Consider the following 12,080-nt stretch of genomic DNA (forward strand, 5'->3'; position numbering starts at 1 on the left):
GAAATGCCTCCAGAAGATTCTGGTGTTACAAAGTCTTCCTCCACAATTGAAGATTTGGAACAGGTATATATTGATACTTTTAATAAACATTGTACATTATCTGACTATGAAATACTATTTTCTGAATGAATAGCAGCGCGGTGCAAAAAAGATTACTGTAGGTTTTAATCTTAACTCGTACACTGTGCTCGTAAATTATTTCTTCCAGTTGGCACATTTCCATTTTTAGGGGCAAGTGAAATTCTCGCTCTGTAGAGCCCTGCAGTAACGTCACATTGGACTACCAAAACAGCCAAATCACTGACCAAGTGCAACACTATTAAAATATGCTCCGTTATCTCCATAGTAAAGCAATACCAGAATAATATGGAATATATATATATATATATATATATGTATGTATGTATGTAATGGGTCAAAGACGAGACATGTACATTTGGTTTCCGAGGGCCATTCATTTAATATAAAAAGATAAATAAATATATATATATATATATATATATATATATATATGTATATATATAGTGTGTATAATATTAAATCACTCAACTCTTATCCTTCTTTTGACCCAGAAATATTTGTGTTGCTAACTATTAAATTAAGGAAGTTATTGAGCTCTAAAGTCTCAAAATGTCCTTCAGTGTAACTGTCCGGGTTTAAATTCTAATGACAGAAGTGTTTTTAAAATGTAGAAATTCATCCTAAAAATATAAATGAACACTCATGGCATAATTGTGTTAGTGTTTGCAACAATATATAGAATAATGGCCATCATACTGTATCTAAAAAATATTTAAAAACTTGAATAACTTTTGTCCGGACTTTTGCCTTTCATCAATGTCATTCAGTATAACAATGGTAAAAAGGCATTTTAAGGCATATCACATGATGGTAATCATGTGACAGTGTGTGACATCACAAAGAATGTTATACCACAATGTCACCCGTTATGCTGAATGACAGTAGCTTTATTATCCCATGTTTTCACAACATATTATCATGCAATTCATATTTTATTGTTGTATTGATACTGAATAGTATTGTTTTAAACTATTTTTATGGCATTTTAAGGTATTTCAAGACATTATCTTTATACTGTAGATGCCATTGTCTAATAAGGAGAGGGCTGCACGGCACAGACAAAAGATCAATGCAGATCCAGTTGCTAGGGAGGAAAGACTAGCCAGAAGAAGAGCGAGGTATTGTTTTCATGGTTTTATGGTGTCAGCAACAGAATAGGATATACAGTACTGGGATATAAAGCTGGGTGGATAACACTTAAAATTAAGTTGCACTATTACACTGTAGTTAATATTTTATTGCACTGCAGTTAAGGTATGACTGATGGATTATATCAGTTAATATAATATCACACACACACACACACACACACACACACACACACACACACACACACACACACACACACAATGCTTTGGGTTAGGTTAATTATGAATTATAGATTGCATTTGTGTACTTGCATTGGATAGAAATTTACCGGTACCATTTTACATTAATTACAACGTTAACTATCGTGCAATAATTGTGTAATAATGCAACTTAATGCAACATAAAGTGTTGCCATAGACCAAATCCTAGTAAAGTGATTATTATTGACATTAGCAATGAAATAGTAACAAAAAATGTTTAAGAGAGAATGGAAGAGGGAGTTGATTTAACTTTTAAACTTTTTATAATTTTTTAGCCTACTAGTAATAGACTACTAATAACATTGAATGGATGTGAATCCTTTTCTGTGCCAGTCATAACTATTAAATGCTTGTTTTTTAGCTATCAGAGAAGAAAGAGGGGGAAGGATGTCAATCCTGATCATCCACCGATCTATATAATGACGCAATCAGATGCTGAAAAAAAGAGGGAAAAATGGAGATTAAATCAGAGGCGGTGCCGTGAAAAAATCAAACAAGTGAATGTGGTGATGAACTTAACTCCGGAATCCATTGAAGGAAACTCTTTTGAGCAGCCCCCTGAACAACTTGTACAAGTACAACATGAACCTGCACCTCCAGAGCTGGAGCAACCATCTGAGTCTTTGATTCCAGAAGTAGAGCAATCCCTTGAGCCTCAATCTCAAACACTGGAGCAACCACTTTCTTCCTCCACTCCAGAAAAAGTGAAAAAGGTATCAAAATGTTGCAAGCGGCTGCAAAAAGAAAAAGAAAAACTAAAGAAGAAAATTCTCCAACTGGAAATGAAACTAAAACAGTCAGAACAAAAAAGCGACAAATTAAGAAAGGGCATGCAAAGGTCAAATAAATTAAAACACAATCTAAGTGAAAAATACAGGCCACGACGGCTAAAGAAAATATTTTCAGTGAGGAAAACACAGGTCATTGCATTTCTCAGTAGAGATGAAAATAGTCGCCTTCTCTCAGGGAAGAAAGACACAGTCACACACAAGAAGAAGAAGGTTCAGAGACGCATACTCATGAAATCTATGAAAGAACTCCATGCAGAGTACAATTCAGAGGTGGATGGGACACTGTCGCTGTCATACAGACAGTTTTTACGACTGCAGCCATTTTACATTACAGAGCCAAAGGCACATGACCGCAACACCTGTGTGTGTCTCGATCACAAGAATGTGAAACTTCTAATTGACAGGTTGAGCCAGAGCGAGTTGCTGTGCATTTATGTTTGTACATAAATGCACAGCTTTACAAAACTATGGTTACAGATACAAAACCCTGTTTTCAAGCACTCCTTTCTGAATGATACAATATTCCATAAAAAAGGTGCAACCAAATCATGTGCTGGTGCAACCAACTTTCTCAGTCGGTCACACCAGTGGACGAGTTAGTCTGGAGCCTGTGCAAGACATTTTTGACAGACCTTCTAAAGCTGTATTTGCACACTTTTTTTGACCTGTCACTTAATGAACAAATGAACAAATGAACACAGGCAGACCACGGTGTTAATTTTGAACACGTCTGCTCTTGTTCTCTATCTTAGATGGACACGGAGAATCAGTTCTGCAGTCCAACTGAAATGGAGACAGTTGTCAACAGTGAGAGGGTAAGTTGAATGTAATGTAGACATTTGATGGAAATGTGTTGTTTTTTTTTTAAATACTTTTAAGATAAATACTTATGATTCTGAAATGTCTTGCTGCTCAAACTGTCTGGTAACAATAAATGTTACAATAAAAACATTCCAACAGTGTCAGAAACATAGCCTGGTGTGTGCAACTGTCTCCCCCTTGGACAAGTGTCTCCAGTGTGTGGGACCTGTGTCCTCCCTCAAGTGGCTTGGCTATAAATGCAGAGGTGAGATATTAAATGAATTAGCACTGTCTGGTGAAAGGTAGTAGGTGTATGTGCTGTGTTCTGTGTTCTGTGGTACGATTAACCACTCTATTAACACCTATGGAAAATTATCCTGGTACAGCATAGGCTACTGTACCTACTATTGTTTCAGTTGAACTATGGTGTCTTTATCAAATTGAAGACAGCTACCTTACTTTATTAGAGTGAGATTGATTGCAGTGTGTGTCATATATGTCATCTAATTCAGATTACATAAAGATGTTTCATTCTGCCTTATTGGCACTGACCAGTTCTGCGAGGGTCATACTGTAGGTTTTCCTCAATCCACCTTGTTCTCCACTTGGATGTGCGAACATTTACATCAATAAGTGTTGTGAGGTGCTCAAACTCGAAGTCTTTCACTTTCTTTTTTAAATCAGTCACATATGCATCAACAGTCTCTGATATTCCTTGCACTTGAATAAAGAACAGGTGCCTCAAATACGGCACATTTTTCCTTGGCTCACAATGTTGGCAGAAATGTTCTTTCAATGTATCATAGTCATCTACGTCTTCATCAAAGTCAAAAGTTTTATATACCTTTAATTGCTTCGTCCCCGGCCACATGTAGGAACGTGGCTCTTTTCACTGAATTAGACTTTTCGTCGATTCCGCTGGCGACAAGAAACAGTTCAGATCTCTGGATCCAGACTCTCCAATTTTCTGCTAGATTTCCTACAGTCACAGTGCCACTTAATGGTCACACAGAGTAATGCACTTGTTTTCAAATATACTACATAGCTGAAGGGGAAGACAGAAGGTTCAGGACAAACTTTAAACCTCACAAATACAACCAAACAATCAACAGTGGGAAACACTTTTGACTTGTTAAAATCCTGTCTTTTTGTAATTCCAGAACTCCCACAAGAAAATGTTTGTAAGGTGGAGGAGGACGGGGTTTCCAGTGACCAGCACCTGGATAACCTGGAGAGGAGCTGCAGCCCGGACCAGGAGGAACCAGGGCATCCACAGACTACAGAACTGGAGGAAGACTCCAGCGGTCAGGAGATGAAGCACGAGGACGTAGAGGTGGATGTCTCATTGGTCAATGTTGCTGATGTGAAAGTTGAAAATGGTGAACCAGGACCAAACTGTGGCCAGCTGCTGTTGCACACTTCTCCTGAAGCTCAAAACAAAGATGAGGAAGGGACTGAAAGTTTACGCTCAGACTCCAGTAAAACTGCAGATCCGGAGCCAATGAGACGACACGGTGACCACGAAGATGCTGCTGTCCCGTCAGACAGCAACTGTAAATCAAAGCTGATCAGGACCCACACGGGGAAGAAGGTATTTTCTTGCAGCACTTGCAGGAAAGAGTTCAGTAATAGTAGTAATTTAATGGATCACATGAAGATCCACACTGGCGAAAGGCTGTACCTGTGCAACACCTGCGACAAAACCTTTACTTATTTATCATATCTTAAACGGCATATAACCACGCACACGGGCGAGAAGCCCTACATCTGCAAAACATGTGGAAAAAGTTACAGGCTACATTCCCATCTGGTGATTCACTCGAAGACCCACATGGACGAGAAGCCCTACATCTGCAAAACATGTGGAAAGAGTTACAAGCAACGTTGCCACCTGGTGGTTCACTCAAGGACCCACACCGGCGAAAGGCCGCACGTGTGCAGCACCTGCAGCAAAACCTTTACTATTTCATCGGATCTTAAACGCCACATAACCACGCACACCGGCGAGAAGCCCTACATCTGCAAAACATGTGGAAAAAGTTACAGGCTACGTTCCCACCTGCTGGTTCACTCGAGGATCCACACGGGCGAGAAGCCGTACCTGTGCAACACCTGCGGAAAAACCTTTACTCAGTTATCAGCTCTTAAAAGCCACATAACCACGCACACGGGCGAGAAGCCCTACATGTGCAAAACATGTGGTAAAAGTTACACAGAACGTTGCCACCTGGTGGTTCACTCGAGGATCCACACCGGCGAAAGGCCGTACCTGTGCAACATCTGCGGAAAAACCTTTACTAGATCATCAAATCTTAAAAGCCACATAACCACGCACACGGGCGAGAAGCCCTACATCTGCAAAACATGTGGAAACAGTTACAAGCAACGTTGCAACCTGGTGGTTCACTCGAGGACCCACACCGGCGAAAGGCCGCACGTGTGCAGCACCTGCAGCAAAACCTTCACTAATTTATCGGATCTTAAACGCCACATAACCACGCACACGGGCGAGAAGCCCTACATCTGCAAAACATGTGGAAAGAGTTACAAGCAACATTACAGCTTGGTGTTTCACTCGAGGACCCACACGGGCAAGAAGCTATATTTGTGCAAGACGTGCAACAAAGGTTTTGGCCGCAGAATTGATTTGCTGAGTCACATGAAAAATCACCCGGAGGAGAAGTCTGGTGACTCGTGACAAATGAAGCTCATGTTGTCGTCCTCCGGGGGCAGCTGTCCACTCCTGTCTGGCCCACAGAAGAAGAACCCGCAGAAGTCCAACCACCACCTCCTGTGGCTGATGAGACTAATCCCCTCCCCACAAGGGTTGCAGGTTCAACCCGGATTTATGTTTCTCCGTCAACTTGACGCAGAGGGAACGATGTGGTTGTGTACTTTTTTTAAAGTTCTGCATTGAGTTTGTTTGAATCCCTGTTCCTTCTTAAAATCGTATTATTTGTTGCTGTTGGTAACTTGTCGTCTCCACGGTGCAAATAAAGAGCTGTTAGTATGTGCTGAAGTTTCTTTAAACGTGATGGTTTATTTCGTTCATCTACAAAGCCTCTCACACGTCCTTCTTCCTGTCTGTTTCTTCTTCACTACCATCTTTGTAAAGTTAATCTGTTGTTAAACTCTCTCCATCTACTCCGATCTGAGGTTAGTCCAAGTTTGATATATTTATGTGTTCAGTTTTTACAACGTTCCTCTGAAAACATGAAGAAACTTCAGAGAAACGAGGACAAAAGAAAAACGCAACCATCAACACGTCAGAATCAGAACAGCCAACCACCTGTCACCATTTTATAAACTTTGATGTCTGCAGCATTAAAAAAAAAAACCTTGAAGATTTCAGAAGTCAGTGCAGTCAGATACGGTTTGCTTTTATTTCCCTTTTTAAAATGTTTTTTATTGATTTAGAAAACAAGAACATTTATTTTGCAAATGAATGAGGAAATGAGTGTGATGTGGGATACACACATCACGATACTTGAGTCACGATACAATACGATATTGCGGTATCCAAATTTTACTATATATTGTGATATTATAGTTCGCTGAAAACTGTAAAAAGGTTTAAGCATTTTAAATCTGAGCTGCGCGTACATCAGATTATCGTGATAATTCATGGGACAAACTAAGTAAAAACAATGCAATTCAAATGATCCATGCTGTGTTATTGTAAGTATATAAGCTAAAGTTACAAGATATTTATGTATGTTTTTCATATAATTTACATAATATGAAATTAACAATATTATTGAATCACATGTATAAAATCAAGTTGTACTAGATTTACAACTCGTCTGATACATGATTTATTATAAAGCTGATGTTGAGATCCGTGTTGAAGCTGCAGATCTGCAGGTTGGAGAGCAGGAAGAAGAGGGAGAATCATCGGGATCAGATTCCAGGAAGAGGACACACTTTGGATTTAACCCTTTTATATCAGTCTGCAGGGCAGCTGTGGCTACAAACGTAGCTACCACCACCGGTGAGAATGTGTATGAATGAATAATGATTTCTGTAAAGCGCTCTGGGTGCCTTAAAGGGCGCTATATAAATCCAAGTCATTGTTATTATTATTATAAAAAAAAATTAAATGCAGTTTAATGAAACCACAGTATCAAGTGCAAATCTTATCAACTAATTCAGCATTTGACGTTAGAAACAGCCAATCATACCTGCCCTAGAAACAAAATATTAACATGGACAACATCATAAAGTGCATCTTAAAAACACCTTCACGACACTTACGTTATGGTGGAGAGGCTGAAACACTGAGACATAATAGCCATAATTTCTTAACTAGCCAGAAATCCTGAGAGGGAAGCTTGATTTTAATAGTCAAACCTAACGTTTAGTTTTGGTAAATTCTTGCAAAAAAAACTTTGGAAGTCTCCAAAAATGCAGTGTCCATTGTTTTTGATAACTTCCTGCCACAAGGAGCCTCAGAGACTGAAGCACAGGTTGGAGATTCCTTCTGTAGCAGAAACTTGCACTTCCTCAAAACCTTGTGCAACAAGCCTGGCTTTTGGTACCAGTCCATTTTCCATCTCTTTCAAAGTGCAAACTCAACGAGTGGAGATGCACTTTTGTAATAATAATTACAATAATAATAAAAATAATAATATGATAATAGAGGGAGGACTTTGCTGTTTCAGGGCCGAGACCACTTGCCTTCATGGAGAGGGACATGAATTCCTTCATGAATAAGGACTAAAAATAATGTTAAAGGTATTTGGAATATATTGAATGATGCCATTAGGAAAAGTTCAAGACAGACTAATTATCCACAATATTTAACCAATAACGATGAAGTCATTAATGATATGAATGAGGTGGTTAATCATTTTAACAGGTATTTTGTGAGTGTTGGTCCAAAGCAGAAAAATGTGTGATCCTGGATCAGCTGATGGATGGAAGGAAACATTAATAAGTAGAAATCCAGATTCAATGTTTCTCACAGCTGTGGAGGAGAGAGAAATCATAGATATTGTAAGTAAATGTAAAAACAAGGTGTCAACTGACTGTGGTGATATGACAATAGTCAAAAAGGTTATTGATGGATTGTTAACTGACATACAGCTGTAATCAGTCGCTCAGAACTGGGACATTTACAAAAAAAATGAAAACTGCAAAAGTCCTCCCACTGTACAGAACTGGAGACAGACACCAATTCACTAATTACAGGCCTGATTCTTTACTCCCAACACTTTCTAAGATCTTAGAAAAAGTATTTATTTACAGGTTGGACAAATTAATGCCAATCAAAAGGCCACGCCCCTAATTACGCATTAAATTTCTTGCTTTATATAATTCCAACCTGCCACAACTCAACTCAACTCATATTTAGTCAGAAATAATCATGAAAAATGTAATTAAGTTTTCATTTTAGATGGATGAATCATTTTATTGTTTATAATTCTGGAATATTACACTCTCCATATGTAGAAAGAGCAGCAGTGCCCCCTGGTGGTGAGTTATAAAAGCTCAACATAAACCCAAGAGTGAACAATCTATCGTAATAATAATAAAAACACAAATAAAAAAAGACTTTAGTGCATCAACAAGAGGAAAGTTGTCAGTGATGCAGATTATTGGTACAGCGTGATCAGTACAACCAGCATTTAGCTCAGTGGAGAGAAAGAGAAATGTCATCAAATGAAGTTGAAAAGTGGAGATGCACTTTTGTCCTTTATCCTCAACTTCCTCAATCACGTCATTTTGATCCAGTTTGTTATTTCACTGGTCTTGGCTTCATCAAATGACACATCCAGGGACAGAAGCCCTGCATAGGTGTTCATCCTGTCCAGGTGTTGGAAGGTGAAGTGAAGCCGAAGCCATCGCTTCATCCACTGATCTGTTGGCACGGTAGGAAAACTGATAGGAATCCACTGTGTCAGGAACCATAGAGTTGATGTGGGTTAAAAAAAGATGATCTGCTCTGTTGGTCTCTGGAGAAGGTTTAATGAAAATGGCCGGGTTTCCCAGATCCAACCTCTCTTAAGGATTTAAGAGAGGTTCAAAGAAGGTTTCAACTAAGAAGGTACCCTAAGATACGGGTGTTTCCCAGATGACTTCTTAACACCGTTCTTTAGTTTCTCTCTTTCAGAAGCTCTTTGGAGGAGCTGTCCGGTTCTGAAACCAAATCAATCAATTATTTATTATTTCGTTTATTTCGGCATGTTTATATAGACACATTTCATCTCCAGAACATTATACATTGCATACTCAGCACATGACGAAAAGGGTACGGGAGAAGCTGACGCTTATTAAAGTCCCGCCCCGTTCTATGTAAGATTCATGATCACATCAACAACAGAATTCAGTAAGATACATAGTTTACCACATAGCAATTTGTCTAATTTCATCCTTCACAGTCCAGATAGCATGTATGTTTGTACACGTGTCCAGTCCACTCATCCTGATCACCGTTCCTGTGATTTACTACTGTGTCCACTGTACAGTTATTTTTATGTCCAAGCCTCTTTTTGCATGCAATCCACTTTGCAATGGAGGTGCGTGTGTCAATGCAGATTTTGATTTTGATTAGTCGCTGTCCTCTGGCTCTCTAGCCGCCACAGCCTTTGCCCCCTCCGCTCGTATGATGAACGGTGCGTTACTCCGTTATTTTTGGCTACAGTGAAGCTTTTTTTCCCATCACAGGAGACCAGAGGAAACGTAGTGGGCGTGCGTTCAAAAACATGACGGTCATGGCCAAAAGAAGGCGCGTTTCGCAACGTGGAATTACAGCAATCCCTGGTTTTTCGCAGGGGTTATGTTCCAAAAAGAACCCGTGATAAGTGAAATTCTTTTTATTATTATAGAGGGCTTCAAATTGCAGACACGTCCAGGGGATTGAAGTGCTGACGCACAAATGCGTTCATATAAACAGTTCTGCTTCGCCCGGTTGATTTGCAGCGAGAACATGCTGTATAGCAGCCAAATTATCAAATACATGATATTCATGATGATCGTTTTATTTGTGCGTAATGCATAAAGCATATACAGGAACACACTTGTTATTCCTTATTTTTCTTTTTTTTTTCTCCCTTTGCTGTCACCAATGAATGCTAAACAATATAAATCTAAAGTATGAAATAGATCAAAATTTGTGCGGGGTGCATTGTTTTAATATCTCATTGCTTGGTGTGATATTGATTTGCCTGACGCGGCTGGATCTGTGAGCCTTTGTTCACTAAGATGGTTGTAAAGACTGGGTCAGCAGCATCTTTCATTTCCTTCTTAATGAAAGAGATACTTAAGCTAAGAGCAACTCTGGGAAACGCGATTTTCTTTCACAGGCTCCTTAAGAAGGTTTGAAAGAAGTCTTTCGCTGTTAAGAACTACTTAACTGATCTGGGAAACCGGGCCATTCTGAGTTTGGGGGTTAGTTTGGGATCTTTATTCCCTCTAGTGGTTAAACGTTGGAAACTGCAGCTTTAAATGAGTCTTGTATATCTATATATTTCACACCAAAATCAGTTTGATAGTTTGATAGTTTGATCAGTTTGATTGTGGAAAAGGCTAGACAGCACCTGAGGATTGCCTGCTCAACTAATGTTTGTCTGAAAGAGCTGAGAGCTGCGCAAGTTTCTCACTCTCACGCAGTGCCACTCGGTCTCTGCATGTTCAGACGCTCTCGGCCAATCAGGAGCAAGCAACAGCGCATGGGGACACATGCCCGTCCCACATGCAGCCAGGCAGCTGTAGAAGCAGACCGCGATGAATGCAGTACATGTGTTGATTGTTTCTGTGGACTGCAACGTTATGTGTGTATCAAACGTGAGTAAATGTTTATTGCATGAGAGAGTTGCATTTATTACTTTACGTTTTGTTCATGATGTGTAGTCTGTAGTTACTGTAGTTAATTAATCATGTGTTATGTTCAATTGAGTTGGCTGTTAAAGGAGCAGAGCAATGTTTACATCACTGTTTATTTTATTATTACTAATATATGCTGGTAGTTCATTTCTATTATGGTAATGCTAGATGTAACACTGATAGGAAAGTGTCTGTGTCTTCATCTAGTTATATGTTATTTAATATAGATGTTTAATTTGGTTATTACACAGATGTATATACTTAATATACATTATTTATTGTTTGTATTACAGAACCGCATATCATATACCAGCTGCAGAATAAACTGCACAAATTACTAATTTGACATCTCTGGCTGAATTTCTTATCGAACACCCTGTAGCGGGCCAACTCCTCAGCTAACCAGTCTCTAGTGGTTTTTACATGGTCCTTCGAGCCGGATTAGGGCCTACTACAGCACGGGATGTCAAGAGAAGCAGGACTCGGTGCACGAGCCAAGAGGCGGACCACCCTCCCTACACACCTTAACGACTATGATCTTGGTGGCATCGGTGACTGGAGACCAGTACCAGCAGCTGATGTTCTAGAAGATGAGCAGCGCCTCACCCAAGGCGACCACCTCCTGCCCCCATATGCTCAGGAGGTGCAACCACGTGACGATTCTGAGCAGCGGCGACAGCGAAATGAGGATCCGACGGACAAACCGGTCTCCCTACGAGCCTTTATGGAGGACCTGAAGTTGCAACATCATGATCTTAATCTCAAGAGCAGGCAGAGTGAATACAGGGTGGATCTACTCAAGCAACAGAGTACAGACCAGATCGATCACCTTCATGAGCAGATCAGACGCCTGGGAGAAGAAGTGCAGCGGCTCCAGGCATCCCGACCGGCACCACCCGCAGATCATGACGAGAACCAGCAGACCGTCACTCACCCAGGAGCTGCTATAACACCACCGCCACTCAGAGGCACTCATCATTCTAGCAAGGAGAGTGTAGCTAGCCTTGACTCTTCACCCCGCCAGCAGAGCCTGCCTTCACACCAACCCACATATGGGAATGATGATGACCAGTCATCGCTGCGACATAATGCTCGTTCCTATGAGTATAGCCGTACGCCGGAGAAACGTCGAGTTCACTCCCCAGCACGCCACGACTCACCTGAGCGACATCATGCTCGCCCCTATGAGTATAGCCGTACGCCGGAGAAACGTCGAGTTCACTCCCCAGCACGC

General features: G+C 40.3%; 1 protein-coding gene across 1 annotated transcript; it reads left to right on the forward strand.

The window, feature by feature from the left end:
• The first annotated feature begins 3 nt into the window (after positions 1 to 3).
• Positions 4 to 10,735, forward strand: LOC133440719 (zinc finger protein 436-like). Its single transcript, XM_061718038.1, has 5 exons — positions 4 to 63; positions 2,974 to 3,036; positions 3,182 to 3,287; positions 4,183 to 5,631; positions 10,659 to 10,735. The coding sequence occupies exons 1-5, from the start codon at positions 4 to 6 to the stop codon at positions 10,733 to 10,735; spliced, it is 1,755 nt and encodes a 584-aa protein (XP_061574022.1).
• Positions 10,736 to 12,080: the final 1,345 nt, after the last annotated feature.

This window comes from Cololabis saira, chromosome 3 (genome assembly GCF_033807715.1).
Source record: "Cololabis saira isolate AMF1-May2022 chromosome 3, fColSai1.1, whole genome shotgun sequence".
NCBI lineage: Eukaryota > Metazoa > Chordata > Actinopteri > Beloniformes > Belonidae > Cololabis > Cololabis saira.